Here is a 16,166-nt window from a genome sequence, read left to right as displayed (position 1 = left end):
ATTGTATTTGCTTTTTATATTTTTATATTATTTTTTTTATTTATTATACTTATTTTATATATTTATGGTATTTATTTTTATATTTATTATATTTATTTATATTATAGTTTTTTATTATATTTATTTTATTAATAATATTTACTATATGTATTTTATATTTTATATATGTTTTACTTAATGTATTTTATTTTTTAATTACTTTATTATATTTATTATATGTATTTTCTATATTTATTGTATTTGTTTTTTTTATATATTTTGTATTTTTTATACTTATTTTATCTATTTATGGTATTTATTTTTATAGTCATTATAATTATTTTATATTTGTCATAATTTTTATATTTATTACATTTTTAAAAATATTTATTTTGTATTTATTATATTTTTATTTTATATTTATTATTTGTATTTTCACTCACGTTTTTTCTCATTTATTTTTTGTTTGTTTATTGTTTGTATGTTTTCCTCCCATCTGCGTTGTGTCATCATGTTAGCGCCTGTTAGCGTGTTAGCTTCTGTCGGCGCTATAGTTAGGTACCGCGGTGTAACGTGGAGCCGCGCAGGTGCGAGAGTTGATGTGGCGTAATTAGCCCGTGTTGTGGCGTCCACCCTTAATGTGCTAATTACCCACGCAGCTTGTTTTCCTCGCTAACAGGACGCAGCGGAGCCGCGGCGTTTAGCGAGAGAGCTAATGTGTATGAGCGTCTGAAACCTCAGAGAACTTCCTGAACCCACGAGAGACTTTAATGCGTTTTCGTTAAGCTAATGCGTCCGTTCTTCTAATCCGCTGCTAATTGGTTTTATTTGCTAACGCCCACGTTCAGCTGTTCTTATGCTAACAGAGTTATCTCATGCTAACCATGTCATCACTTCCTGTCCCACAGGAAACGAGCGTCCCCACTGCCCAAAGACGACCACCTGAGCGGGGTGAAGGACTCGCTGCTGGCTAACGCCTCCGATCCCGTCGAGATGAGGAGGATCAACTACCAAACTCCAGGTAATAATACCCAGAATGCATCACTCCACCTGCTCCACCCATTCTATATAAAATATATATAAAACTATAATAAATAAAATAAATATAATAAATAAAAAAATCCATAATACATAAAATAAATATACAGTACTAATATAAAACTATAATAAATTCAATAAATATAAAGTATATTTTTTTTATTATATTTATTTTATTTGTTATTTATTTATCTTTTGTAGTCATATTTATTTTATTAATATTTACTACATTTTATTTATTTTCTATATTTATTATATTTGTTAATTATTGTATTTATTTTTTATATGTAATTAATACATTTATTACATTAATACATTTATTCTCCTGTAATTCTCTCATTCTTTTCTTTTATTCTCTCGTTCTCTCTCTCTCTCTCTCTCTCTCTCTCTCTTGTTATGATTATCTATGGACTTTAATCTTCCTTGGCGCTGCAGCTTTACTGACTCTAATTGTGCTTTATTTCTTTTCTAAAGCACTTTATTTCTCTCTCTTAACGGCGATAACGATTGTGCGAATGCTGCAGCTTATTCTTAATTAGTGAAACGAGAATATTTTTGTTTCCTCGTCACACCACAAGCTCGTTTAAGTCTTTAATTAGTGCAGAACGGGGGGACGCCTGCTTTTCATCAGCAGCGGCGAGTAGAACGTTCAGGACGATTACGGTTTACATTCACGTACAGAGATTTGTGGGGGGGTTTGAACGTATTTGTAATGAGGATTTTAATTCCAGTCTGGTCAGGAAACCAACAAACGTTTATTAGTTGCTGCAACAGCGACTCCTGGTGTCTGTTTGATGTAACGACACAGAAAATCCAAGAATACAGAGAGTGTAGCGTTGAACTTGTTCCTGTAAGTATTGTAGATTGGTGGAAGCTTGGGATATGTCCAAAACTGGAGGCTGAAGGATCTCAGCAGTGCTATCATCCGGTCCTGCCTCTGCATGGATATGATTGGCTAATTTCTGAGGAAGGGAGACGGCTGAAACAGCCTAGCCACTGGGAGGCGCACTTGGCATTGTGGGTGCGCTCTCAGTGCATGTCCCAAACCCGGATAGAAACAGGAGGGTTGTGTCAGGAACCCCGAAATATACGGGGGAAATTATTAACCCAGTCACGGTACACTTCAGGGTCGTGTCCCAAACGCTTTCTAATTCATACGCATACCTGTGCCGCGTGTAGCCGCGCCGTGCCGTGCCGTGCCGTAATTCTCACCCCCTTATTAAATCCGGGCCCCTCGTCTCCTCCCCAGACCCCCGCTTCCCCTCTGTAAGGAACGTGAGCTGAGTGGTGAACGATCCCAGATCTAATTAAGCGCCCCGGACCTGCCAGATCCGAAAGCACCGAGAAGATTAGACATAAATCATCTCGTAACCGCGGACGAGGGAAACGGCGGAAAAAACGGCCGCGTATTAAACGTGGTTAGCGATACTCATACTGAGAGCGGCGTCGTGCCTGGTACCTGGTGATCGGCGGGAAGGGGTGGGGTCCGGGGGCCAAGATTGAAATCGAATAATAGACACGTGAAAGCCTCAGTTGATGTTCCGATTCATCCCAGAGCTGTTGGAAAGGACTCTGTGCAGGACACTGGAGTCTGATGGAACAAGAACGGTCCTTCCCTAAACTATTTCTGCCAAGTTGGATACTATTATTTCCTTTATATAACTGATTTATTACACCTGTTAGTGACTGCTGTGGCTGAAACACAAATGTTATAATTAGAAGGGGCGTCCACATACTTTTGTCCATGTAAAATGATCAGAATTATGCTATATGACCAAAAGTATATGGACGCCTGAGCTTTAATAGGCGTTAATATTGGGTTGCCCCAGCATACGCTCTTCTAAAAAGGCTTTCCCAAAGCTTTTGGAGTGTGTCCTCTGGAACTTGTGCCTGTTCAGCCAAAAGAACCCAGGTTAGGACAGGCTCTGATGCCATCACGGACCTCGCTTTGAGCTGGAACAGGAAAGGGCCTTCCCCAAAACAGTCGCTGCAAACCTCAGGAAGCAGTCTTGTCGGAGTGGAATAAGAAACACCCCTGCTGGACTCCTGAGCCTGAATCAGTCATGGAGTTTATTGCAGTCGGGTTTCGATTAGTGGGTCAGAAGATGCATTTTAGGGTGCTACCCCATATTGGCTCCGTCCACTTTTACGTATACGCCGGTTCAGTCCATTCACCTCCCATCCCAGCACATGTCACATGACCACATGATCATTTATTACTGTTCCTCTAGACCAATCAGATATCCGTGTCGTCCTTCACCTCACTCAAAACCCTCTTTCCTTTCTTCTCCAGGAATGCGGGAGCACCCGCCCATCCCTGTGTTTGATCTGGCTGACCACATCGAGCGGCTCAAAGCGAACGACAACCTCAGGTTCTCCCAGGAGTACGAGGTAAGAGTGAGGCGCATCCTCATCATCATGCACCCTTGGGCGTGGTCCTAATGTTCTGGCTCGTGTGTGTATATAAGGATTAGATGTGTGTATGTATGTAGTTCTACATGAACCGTACAGAATAACCGAGCCTTATGAATCGGCGCAGTTAGCGTAGCTGCAGCTCCAGCGGGCAGGTTTCCATTGGCAGGAAGTGATGTCCATGCCTCCTGTTTGGGAAGGCCACCTCCTGGGGACAGATGGCGATCATCACGTCCGTTGGCGCTCCGACTCTATTCGCTGCCGGCCGCTCTCGCCGCGTTGTTTCACGCCCTCGCCGATGCCAGGAAGTGGAAGCGTTCAGGAGAAAAGTCCGGCGGCGGTGGATGGTGCGAGGGCCAAGAGCCGCACCACAGGGTTCGAACCATGAGTCATTCACGCACCACCATCACACCGCAGTGCGGGCGTTTCATTTACCTCGGTGGCACCGCGGGTAAAGATTTACGCCCGGATCAATACCTAATAATAATAATAATAATAATAATATAAATCTTGATGTAGGAGCCCTATCAAACCCAAGGTCACCGTACTAGCGGAGGGCGTCATTTTCCATAATGTTCTATGAGACGTCGAGCTGAGAGGATCAAACCCAGGAATTCGAGACACATGATGGTGTGCGGCATCGACTCAAATCGACCAATCAGAAGCAACACTGTCAGGCTGCTGGAGTCAGCGTCTCGGCGGGAACGATCCATTCCTTAATTCCTCGTCTGGCTTCACCTCTTTCAGAGCTGGCTGTTCTAAAACTCGCTGGTAGCGGCACTGGGACTCAAACCCGGGTGGGTACGGTTGTGCACTACTAGCGTACGAGGCCGCTGTGCTACCCGAGCGACCTGTCATGTTCAGCATCACTAGCTGACAGCAGGTAGCGCGGCGGCTCGGCGCTAACAAGCCTGCGTGTCAGGTGTTCCCATGCGGAGCGCTGACAGCTTACAGGCCGCGTAGCGCCACGGCGACCGTCTCCGAACGTCTCACGGCGGGATAAATACTCCGCCCTGACGTATCCCGTTCATAACCTGGTTTATAACACGTCACATCGAAGCACAGGACCAAAAGTATGTGGTCGTCTGACCGTCACGTCTCCCTGGACGTCTCGCTTTAAGATAGGCGACGGATGTTCCATACAGCTCGCTCTGGCTGGACTCAAGGTACATCCTTGTTTTCTGCAGATTTATATAATTGCCAGGACACACAGCGACCCTGACCAGAATAGAGCAGTGGTAAAAATGCAAGTAAAATCATGCAGGTACTTCAGAGGTCTGACGGTCCCACTGCGACCCTCACCAGGATGGAAATGTTAATACGTTATATATATGGCCTAAAGTATTAGACTAGTGTGATCTTTGACAGTTGGAGTATGTCTGTGGGAATTTGTGCCTATTCTGTCAGTATGGCTGCACACTGATGGTGGTCGAGAAAGCCTCAGTTGGCATTCCGGTTCGTTCCAAAGCTGGGATGGCCTTCCCTAAACTGTTGCTGCCAAGTTGGAAGCGTATCATTCCCTTGTTATAACTGATTTATTACATCTGTCGTGGCTAAAACGCACAAATTCAGTCATTAGACGGGGCGTCCACATACATTTGACAGTACAGCGGATGTACGGTTTATTTACTTTGTTCTCTGAAGTGGAGGCGATGGGAGGCGCGAGTGCCGGTAAGCGAATGCGGGTCCTGAATTAGCCGCAGGTGATGGACGGGGTGATGGACGGGGTGATGGACGTGGTGATGGACGGGGGTGATGGACGGGGTGATGGACGGGCCGGCGTGTCCTGAGCGGCCGGATCGATGCTGAATAACAACACACTCCGTTACGGTATCGAGCGAGCCGGCGGGCCCGGTGCGTCCGGTCGAGGATCGATGCGCCGATACGTCTCGGTGTCACCGGAGCGGAGGGCGTGGCCGGAGTCCCCGCTGAATACACCTGCGCGAGAAACGTCCCGCTAATGGAATCGGCCGCAATTAACCTTTGGTGGGATTTTGTGCCGTCGCCCGCGGTAACGCCGGCGTCTCTTCGTCCTATTGATGCGGAGCTGCCAGTCGGAGGATTGATCGAGGAAAGAGCCTCCTAAAGGGCTCGTTATCCTTCCTCTGTCTCTATACGTGATTGGCACTCCTCTCCAGCGCCGTATTATTAGCACAGAGGGGCGTCGCCGCCTAGCTCCTGTAGGCCGACTGCGCCGTGACAGTATGTAAATCAAGACCAGTGGAGCTAACCAGGAGCTTGCTGGACGTCTCATTCCAGAACCGTGGGCATTAAATGGCACCCCCACTTCCCTGTCATGTTTCATCAATCAAGGGGATCAGTTCCGATTCATCCCAAAGGTAGGTGCTGGGTGGGATGGTTTGGTAGAAGCTGTGTGCCAAACCGAACCGTGTCTTGAAGGTTCTAGATGGGTAAGATTTGTTCCCATTGAGCTCTTCCTGTGTGTGTATATCGCCATAGCCTATGAATGGACGGAAGGACCAATGAATGGACCAATGACTGAGCAGATGAACCAGTGAATTGGCAGATGGACCAATGAATAGATGAGTGGAGCAAAGAATGGACGGATGGACCAAAAAAGGAAGGGATGGACTAATCAATAAATGGACGAATGGGCGAGGAACCAAGAATGGGTCGATGGACAAATCAATGGACCAATAGCTGGGCAGATAAGCCAGTGAACTGGCCGATGGACCAATGAATGGACGGATGTATATGCTAACAGATCTGTAGTAATTAGTTTAGGTTCTCGGTTGTAGATGTTGGGCAGTTTGGACCCGGTGTGTCCTCAAATAGTTCATCATTTTCAGGCCCCGGCGCTTTTTAACACCCCCAGCAGGGGACTCGCCCCCCTCCAGCGCTCCATCTCATAATATTTGAGTCGCTATAGAAACGCTGGGTTCTTTGTGTGGGGTTCCTCCTGATCTGTTCCTGTGTTTGTGTTTTTCTCGTGTTAGTCCATCGATCCGGGTCAGCAGTTCACCTGGGAGCACTCCAACATGGAGGTGAACAAGCCCAAGAACCGCTACGCTAACGTCATCGCCTACGATCACTCCCGGGTGGTCCTGACCTCTGTGGATGGTAAGCGTTCCTCTCAAGAACATTCGTGTGGAAAAATAAAGACGCCTCGTTTAGTTCTAAACTCCGTCCGCTCGTCTTTCAGCCGTTCCAGGTAGCGACTACACCAACGCCAACTACATAGACGGGTACCGTAAGCAGAACGCCTACATCGCCACGCAGGGTCCTCTGCCCGAGACTCTCTCTGATTTCTGGAGGATGGTGTGGGAGCAGAGGACCAACACCATCGTCATGATGACCCGACTGGAGGAGAAATCGCGGGTGAGTCCCTTACCTCAGCGTTTAAGCATTGTTTAATTATTAATAATTTAATGTGCCGTGGAGATGGGTTTGGGTTGGGGTTACAGGATCATGCCTACCTGCATTGACATGACCAACAGAGGGGGCGTGCAGGAGCACCTCGGCACCTTGTTGAGTGTTAATCCGCTCCCGGTGGAGGTTTTATTTATTTATTTATCATAATTTCATCCTTATAGGTGAGCTTTCGGGTTGTGGCTCGAGTAGCTGAATGAATTATTCCATGCTGCACCAGGTGCCACAAGGTTCCCTCCACGCCACCGACAGTCAAATAAAATGTAAAAACGATAAATGTGCCGCAAACACTGCGCATTCAATTTTCATATAGAAAAGCAACCACACGTGGAAATTCGACCGGGCGTGTCCGAACTCTACGTCGTTTGGAGTTTGAAGCGTAGCCCAAATGTCTAGAAGGACAGACCGGCGTGTATGACCGAAACAAAGAGCCTGCTGGGAAAATGTCAGCGCCGCGGCGTACGTCTGATAGTTAGCGTGACTATAGAGGAAGTGAAATGCCACGTCTGACAGCGCCCGTTCTGTAGAGCGCTCCTCACCCCCGGGGACGTACGCTCCGGGTTTAGAAGACGGGCGGAAGGTCAGATCTGGCACGTGTAGCCGTTCGGGACGGGACCGATTATTACACGCGTTAATGTCGCCGAGATCGGAGCTGCTGCTAAATGTCGCTCGGAATGATCCTGATATTCTGTACTGATGTTATTAAGATACACGCCGCTGACCTGCTGACACACCATCCTACACTCCCGAGAAGAGGGCGTGTCTAAATCCTTATCTCCCTTAAAATGCTCCTAATGAGGCGCCTTAATTCTGAGTGATGATCTGACTGAATAACGAGGGAGCGTCCGACGTGCGGCACGACTTTTCTCACAAAATCTACAAACATGGTGGACGGATATAATGCGGAGCAACCAACGGAGTTCCTTTCACATGTAAATAAATTCTGGTTGATGTGTAATCTGTATGAAGGTGTAATTATACGAGTGTGGGTTTATCTGTAAATTGGGGCGTCGGGGACAGTTGAAGCGTTTTCGGTACACGGAGGGAGACGTTAGCCGGCGTGCTAGCGTAATTTTGAACGTCCTGATGCTAACTGTGTTAGCTTAGTAAGCTAAAAGTAGAGCGTCTAAATAATCTGATTATGAGCTCCAGGTCTGATTAGAATCCTCTCTACTGAAGAGCAGATCAGGTAGGTAGAGGGAACATGGCGGGTCACCAGGCTTTCACTAGGTTTACGAGGGTGGCTCGGTGGCTAGCACTCTCTCCTCACAGCAAGAAGGTCCTGGGTTCCATTCCAAGGTGGAGCGGTTTGAGTCCTTTCTGTGTGGAGTTTGCATGTTCTCCCCGCGTCTGCGTGGGTTTCCTCCGGGAGCTCCGGCTTCCTCCCACGGTACAATGACGTGCAAGTGTGGTGAACTGGAGATACAAACTTGTCCAGGACTGTGTGATGAATCTTGTGTAAGCAGTAACTTCCTGTCCTGGCGTAGTTCAACATGAAACATAGTTAGTCAGACGTCCGAATACTTTTGGTCACTGGTAGGATTCAGCTTGCAGTGTTTTCTCTCGGTGTGTGTTGGCCTGGATTCAGAGGAAGTTTGCCCTTGAGTGTTGTTATAGCAGGTGGCGCGGCCTTCTGCTTCACCACGCTGTCCCGTTCTGCACGGTGTGTGTGTGTGTGTGCACGGTGTGTGTGTGTGTGTGTGCACGGTGTGTGTGTGCGCGTGCCTGGTGTGTGTGTGCGCGTGCCTTTGTCTAAACTGGTGTTTCTCTTCCTAACAGGTGAAGTGTGACCAGTACTGGCCGATTCGAGGGACAGAAACGTACGGGATGATCCAGGTCACCATGCTGGACACAGTAGAACTGGCCACGTACAGCGTGCGCACGTTCGCACTTTACAAGGTAACAACGGCGCCCCCTATCTTCACCTACAGGTCGTTATTATTATCAGGTGTTTAAAATCAGGTAAAAATACACCGAGGCTCCGGTTCGGGAGTCACGGGATCTGTCTGTCTATCTGTCTGTCTTTCTATCTATCTATCTGCATGTCTGTCTGTCTTTGTGTCTATCTATTGATCTATCTGTCTATCTATCCATCTGTCTGTCTGTCTATCTGTCTGTCAGTCTATCTGTCTGTCTATATATCTATGTGTCTGTCTATTTATCTGTCTTTCTGTCTGTCTGCCTGTCAATCTATCTGTATGTATGTATGTACTGTATATCTATCTGGCTATCTATTTGGTTGTCTTTCTGTCTGTCTATATGTCTGTCTATATCTATCTATCTGTCTATCTGTTGGTACTGGCACATTTTGGTTTCCTAAAAGAAGATAATATTTCTTCTATGTATAGTGTACAAATAAATACATTGGGGAAGGGCCTTGACCCCCTCCCCTACAGCTTTGCATGATTGAGGTGATTTAGGACGCGGCGCACGTCTGTGAACATCCTTTTCTCTCTCTCCTGACAGAACGGCTCCAGTGAGAAGCGAGAGGTGAGACAGTTACAGTTCATGGCGTGGCCGGATCACGGCGTGCCCGAGTACCCCACCCCCATCCTGTCCTTCCTGCGCCGGGTCAAAGCGTGTAACCCTCCTGACGCCGGGCCCATGGTGGTGCACTGCAGGTGAGTGAAGTGCGGCGTGATGAAGTGCTGACCTTTACGGGCGCGTCAGCTGGCATTATGTACGCCGCCGCTCCGGTTTCAGCCTAATAACGTCTTAATGCGGCGGCTGGCGCTATTCAGACACGCGGTATTAATCTGGCGTTAGAGGCGCCGCGTTTCACAGCCGGGAAAAAATGATTTGGAACTATTTATGGCACCGGAGTTGCGTTTGTATTTTTTATAGCTAGGTGACGATGATATGGCTACATTTATTATAATACAGTGTGTAAATGTGATCAGTGTGATCTCTAACGAGCTCTAACGTGTGCCCGTTTGCCCCCTCAGCGCCGGCGTGGGTCGCACCGGCTGCCTGATCGTGATCGACGCCATGCTGGAGCGCATGAAGCACGAGAAGACGGTGGACATCTACGGCCACGTGACGTGCATGCGCTCGCAGAGGAACTACATGGTGCAGACGGAGGACCAGTACGTCTTCATCCACGAGGCGCTGCTGGAGGCCGCCACCTGCGGCGTCACCGAGGTCCCCGCCCGAAACCTCGGCACGCACATCCAGAAACTGAGCCAGCCGCCGCCCGGAGACACCGTCAGTGCCATAGAGCTGGAGTTCAAGGTCTCACACACACACACACACACACACACACACTGTTAAACAAAAGTGCCGGTGAGGATTCGGTAATCGTGGTAAAAACGACGTGGCATTTGGTGCAAACGGATCCGAGTTTCACTTCATGCTGCCCATCTGTGCTTTGGCGCTGCCAGGCACGCCTACGCTCCCCTGTTTACCCAGCCTGCCCACACACACACACACACACAGTTCAGTATTTCATTTACCCTCTATTACAGTCCAACCAATCAATTTCCCAACCTCGCTTCCCAACCGCCTCCCTCCTCCCTGACCCCAACCCCATGTCCAGAAATTAATGGTACATTTTTGTACCCATACCCTTTTCAGATTGGATTAGTGTATCAGGGTGGCATCGGACGGTAGCACATCTCGTTCCTCTCATCAGATTTTCTTCTTAATTTTTATCCGTCCAATAAAAAATATCACGCCCGCCCACAGAAATCCGAATAAATTGCCCAAAATCAGCTGGTATGTGCCCTCGGCAGTGACCTACGGATGAATATGTAGGGAGTTCCCCCTGCAGGCGGCCGTGCTTGTCGAAAGATTGACGTTTCATGCTCTCCTGCATTTAAACCTGCGGAGTGGATGCGGATAAAGCTCCACCACCCACACCGGGAACACACTGTGGGCGCTGGGGTGGCACAGGGGTAAAACACGCTGCCCGATCAGTGCCGAGATTTTGAGTTCTGGAGTTTAAGTGCGCCCTCTGCTGTCCGGTTGATATGCCTGCATGAGGGGTGGCTGAGCAGGGATGGCAGTGCGTCGCTCTCTGAAGTGATCAGCTCCACACGGGACTGAGGGGGTGGGTGACAGCATTGGCACCTTCAGTCGGGGGGTGAGGGTGGCAGCAGCTCCAATTGGTACAGGACAGGTAGAGGGCAGGTACACCCTGGCATTAAACTGCCACCCAGACCCCAAATCCCAGTAGGTTTTGATCCGGTTGTGCTTGGTTACAAAATCCTGACCCCCCTTTCTCTCGCCGCTCTGCCCACAGAGACTCGCCAACTCCAAAGCTCACACGTCACGCTTCATCAGTGCCAACCTGCCGTGCAACAAGTTCAAGAACCGCCTGGTGAACATCATGCCCTTCGAGTCCACGCGGGTCTGCCTGCAGCCCATCAGAGGGGTGGAGGGGTCGGACTACATCAACGCCAGCTGCATCGACGGATACAGGTAGAGCTCGGAGAGAACCCAGCGTTCCTGTACTGTTTATCATGATCATTTTCTCCCTGTTTAGTCATAGCCAGTTCCCCTTCCTCTGCTGGAGACCCCGATGGCATACGAGGAGGGTATACTCTCCTGACACGCCCTCCCTCCTCCCTTCTTATTCGCCTGTACGTTGGTGGATCGGTGCACGGAGAGTCACGCGCTGATCTCCACGTTCCTCCACCTCTATACAGGTGCCTTGGGATACTAACCAGGGTTCTTACACTGTGCCCACTTTTAGTCCCGTCTTTTCCCACCCAGCAGACTAGTGGTCGATTTTGTCTGCTGCACTGCCGATCATGCCCACTAGAGGGCGCCCAGATGACTGGTATCACCAAAGAATTGGACAACATGTTCCAAATATTATTGTATACTGGCTCTAGTGTACACCCACAAGGCCATCGGGTTCCTTAGATAGGGCATAGGGCATCCTACATAGGGTGTGTGTGTGTGTGTGTGTATGTGTGTGTGTATATGTGTGTGTATGTGTGGTGTGTGGTGTGTGTATGTGTGGCGTGTGTGGTGTATGTGTGGTGTGTGTGTGTGGTGTGTATGTGTGTGTATGTGTGGCGTGTGTGTGTGTATGTGTGGCGTGTGTATGTGTGTGTATGTGTGTGTGTGTATGTGTGTGTATGGTGTGTGTGTGTGTGTGTGTGTATGCTACAGTAAAGTGGAGTGCAGGGGGCAGTAATAGAATTCATTCCAATAAAACAATCAGTAAATAAACGCCGGCTCTCTCCGGGTGGCCGCGCGCGGGTATCACGTTACTGAAAGTCGAGACTTTCTCGATCCGCCGTTTAATTAAACGCTCATGGCGGCGCTGCTGGCGGCTCCCCGAGCAACACGCTCCTCTCCTGTTACCCAGTTCAGCGTGTGCTTGCTGCCCCCGAGTCCCTGTCAGCTTTAACCAGGGGGGTTTGGAGCTCGGGTTCCTCTCTCGCTCGCTCGCCCCTTCACTCTCTCATTTGCCCCTCCACTCTCTCGCTTACTCACCACTCCACTCTCTCTCTCTCTCGCCCCTCCACTCTCTCTCTCACTCAGCCCTCTACTCTCTCTCTCGCCCCTCCACTCTCTCTCTCTCTCGCCCCTCCACTCTCTCTCTCTCAGCCCTCCACTCTCTCTCTCGCCCCTCCACTCTCTCTCTCGCCCCTCCACTCTCTCTCTCTCTCGCCCCTCCACTCTCTCTCTCGCTCAGCCCTCCACTCTCTCTCTCGCCCCTCCACTCTCTCTCTCTGTCGCCCCTCCACTCTCTCTCTCGCCCCTCCACTCTTTTACTTGCCCCTCCACTCTCTCACTCAGCCCTCCACTCTCTCTCTCTCTCGCCCCTCCACTCTCTCTCTCTCTCGCCCCTCCACTCTCTCTCTCGCCCCTCCACTCTTTTACTTGCCCCTCCACTCTCTCTCGCCCCTCCACTCTCTCTCTCTCTCGCCCCTCCACTCTCTCTCGCTCAGCCCTCCACTCTCTCTCTCGCCCCTCCACTCTCTCTCTCTCTCGCCCAGCCCTCCACTCTCTCTCTCGCCCCTCCACTCTCTCTCTCGCTCGCCCCTCCACTCTCTCTCTCGCCCCTCCACTCTCTCTCTCGCCCCTCCACTCTTTTACTTGCCCCTCCACTCTCTCACTCAGCCCTCCACTCTCACTCTCTCGCACGCCCCTTCACTCTCTATCTCGCCCCTCCACTCTCTCTCGCCCCTCCACTCTCTCGCTCCCCCTCCACTCTCTCTCTCTCGCCCCTCCACTCCCTCACTCGGCCCTCCACTCTCTCTCTCGCCCCTCCACTCCCTCTCGCTCAGCCCTTCTCTCTCTCCGCGCCGCCTTTCTGCTCTCCGTCGCTTCATTTGTCAGAACGAGACCCTGAGCCGACTTTAATCTCCAGCTTCCACGTTATTGCTCTGCCCGCAGCAGCTTCATTAGTTGCTAACCCGTGGCTCCGTGCACACGTGTGTGTTTGTGTGAGTGTGTGTGTGTGAGTGTGTGTGTTTGTGTGTGAGTGTGTGTGTGTGTGTTTGTGTGAGTGTGTGTGTGTGAGTGTATGTGTGAGTGTGTGTGAGTGTGTGTGTGTGGAAACTGCAGACAGAAAAACGCGCTCGTGTTGTCTATCGTCCTTGACGCACTGCTGCCACCTAGTGGTATCACGTTCCTCTTTCTTTAGTTCTAGTTAACAGGTAGCACGCAGCTTGAGGGTGCGTTCCGATTCATCCTAGATTCATATATCAGTCTATAGAATATTTAGGGTGTATTTATATTTCTGGTCAGGGCTGCGGTGAAACCAGAGCCACCTGAAGACACCGGCACTGGTGCGAACCAGGAATGCACCTCGCATAGGGCGCCAGTTTTACTGCAGGCGATTTATTGTACCCGGTCTGTTTAGAATGTTTTGGCTGGGATCAAACCCAGGCCCCCGGGATCGACCACACCCACTCTGCCAGCAGTGCCACCACGTGAACCAGAGGAAAAATGGACGTCTTTTTGTTTACATTTATTAGTTTAGCCAGTAAGTATGAGGACACCAGACCATGAGCATACTCTGGGCATCTAGAACACACCAGAATCCAGTAATAAGAAGTGGTGTCCACATACTTTTGACCACGTGTTGTATGTTAATGTAAAGGTTAATATGTTAATGTTAATATAATAAACATAGTCTGTTTGAACCTGCTAATTTGTCACTTGTATTTCCACCTAAAGACTTACCATTAGACACAGTGCATGCGACTGAGGTTAGGGGCCTTGCTGAGGGGCCCGAGCCGTCATGATAAACTTTGAAACTGACGTAGTTCTCTCTGTGTTCCAGACAACAGAAAGCCTACGTGGCCACTCAGGGTCCACTGGCCGAGACCACGGAGGACTTCTGGCGCATGCTGTGGGAGCACAACTCCACCATCGTGGTGATGCTGACCAAACTGCGCGAGATGGGACGGGTAAGAGAACGGTCCGGGTCATCGGAGTCTCTGCAGCGCCACCTGGCTGCCCGACTGACTAACTTAACTCTCTGTCGTCTCTGTGTGCAGGAGAAGTGTCATCAGTACTGGCCGGCCGAGCGCTCCGCCCGTTACCAGTATTTCGTGGTGGACCCCATGGCTGAGTACAACATGCCCCAGTACATCCTCCGGGAGTTTAAAGTCACCGACGCCAGGGTGCGTGCGCCGCTCCGGTGTTTCTCTGTCTCCTTTGTAGCCTCGGTTTTGTTCGTCGCGTCTTCCTTTTGTTTGTTTCTCTCCTCCAGCGGTCTGAGGGTCGCAGCCACGCCTTTTTATGTCGTGTGGGCAAATCTTGCACCCAAAATTACACCCGCCGAGCACTTTATTAGGAACACCCGTCTGGTACATACACTCACTGATCATTTAGCAGTTTACAGTTATGATTGAATACAAGTCCAGAAATTGAAGGTTAGGGCCTTGCTCAGGGGCCCAAAAGGGACAAATTGAACCATCAACTTTCGGATGCCCAGCGTAGTACAATGACTAACTGTATCTCATCACCCATCACATTAACTTTTACATATTTAGGCATATAGGAGACGCCTTTATCCAAAGCGACTTACAGTTCTGTGACGGTATACAGTCTAACCTAGCAGTGGTGAGACTTGAACCAGCGACCTTTCGATTACTAGTCCAGTACCTTAACCGCTAGGCTAAAACGGCGGACACTTTTATCCAAAGCGACTTACAGTACTGTGACAGTATACAGTCTAAGCAGTTGAAGGTTAAGGGCCTTGCTCAGGGGCCCAACAGTGGCAACCTGGCAGTGGTGGGGCTTGATCTAGCAACCTTTTGATTACTACTCCAGATGCTTTTATCCAAAGCGACCTACAGTACTGTGACGATATATTGTCTAAGCAACTGAGTGTTAAGGGCCTTGCTCAGGGGCCCAACAGTGGCAACCTAGTAGATGTGGGGCTTGAACCAGCGATCTTTTGATTATTAGTCCAGTACCTTAACCACTAGGTTACAACTGGCTGTGTCTGTGGGTGGGCGCGATGGCTGGTTTGATTTCTCATCACTGCTGCAGTTGCGACCCCTGCTGGCCTGTCGTGGCACTGCACAGAGACAGTACATGGCAGTGATCCTTTTATAAGGTGAAAAGAAGTGGTTGGTGACTACACACGTCCCTACTCGTTTAGGAACGGGGTCTGCAGCAGTGGAGGAGATACAGCTGGAGAATCGGATACGACTAGATTGGTGGGGAAAGGGTATTTATAGGGTTTTTCTGCTGCTTTCTCATCCCTGTCTCATCCGTCTCTTCTTTTTTTTCCTCCCCCGTCTGTTCCTCTCTCGCTGGCGCGGTATCCGTGGGTTATATTTAGGGTGGTGCTGGTGGTGACGAGCCTGCGAGCTCAGTATCACACACACACACACACACACACACACACACACACACACTCAACACATGTTAGTACAGCAGCCATATGGAAGAGACTCCCTGGTGTTTCACTCCAGCTGCTCTCTGTGTGTGTGTGTGTGTGTGTTAACGTGTGTGTGTGTGTTAACGTGTGTGTGTGTGTGTTTGACATCTCCTCCCAACACAACATAAAAGCACAAAATCCAAAAATAACAAGTACCCCCCTCTCCCCACTCTCTCGTTCCCCCGCAGGACGGTCAGTCGCGGACCATCCGGCAGTTCCAGTTCACCGATTGGCCGGAGCAGGGCGTGCCCAAGACGGGCGAGGGATTCATCGACTTCATTGGCCAGGTGCACAAAACCAAGGAGCAGTTCGGCCAGGACGGACCGATCACAGTGCACTGCAGGTACGGCGGAGTTTAGCATGTTCGTTTGCCGTCTCCTCGTGGGTGTCCGGCGTTTTTTTAGCGGTTAACAAGTGCGCCCGCTTTTGTACATTGGCAGACGATCCAGAAGGCGGTTCAAAAGTTTGTGGACGGCCTGTTATAAGCTTGTTT

At 49.6% G+C, this 16,166-nt stretch overlaps 1 protein-coding gene across 1 annotated transcript in view; it reads left to right on the top strand.

Annotated features, from left to right (window-relative positions):
• ptprfb (protein tyrosine phosphatase receptor type Fb) overlaps window positions 1–16,166 on the top strand; it is a 96,378-nt gene that overhangs the window by 77,222 nt on the left and 2,990 nt on the right. The window contains exons 22-32 of the mRNA XM_062987490.1: window positions 888–1,000; window positions 3,311–3,408; window positions 6,387–6,510; window positions 6,593–6,768; window positions 8,599–8,718; window positions 9,286–9,440; window positions 9,765–10,050; window positions 11,060–11,238; window positions 14,063–14,189; window positions 14,280–14,405; window positions 15,862–16,016. Coding sequence (XP_062843560.1) covers window positions 888–1,000; window positions 3,311–3,408; window positions 6,387–6,510; window positions 6,593–6,768; window positions 8,599–8,718; window positions 9,286–9,440; window positions 9,765–10,050; window positions 11,060–11,238; window positions 14,063–14,189; window positions 14,280–14,405; window positions 15,862–16,016 — 1,659 coding nt within the window. The remainder of the gene's footprint in view (window positions 1–887; window positions 1,001–3,310; window positions 3,409–6,386; window positions 6,511–6,592; window positions 6,769–8,598; window positions 8,719–9,285; window positions 9,441–9,764; window positions 10,051–11,059; window positions 11,239–14,062; window positions 14,190–14,279; window positions 14,406–15,861; window positions 16,017–16,166) is intronic.

This window comes from Trichomycterus rosablanca, chromosome 25 (assembly GCF_030014385.1).
Source record: "Trichomycterus rosablanca isolate fTriRos1 chromosome 25, fTriRos1.hap1, whole genome shotgun sequence".
Classification (NCBI taxonomy): domain Eukaryota; kingdom Metazoa; phylum Chordata; class Actinopteri; order Siluriformes; family Trichomycteridae; genus Trichomycterus; species Trichomycterus rosablanca.
This window is presented reverse-complemented; position numbering and strand designations above follow the sequence as displayed.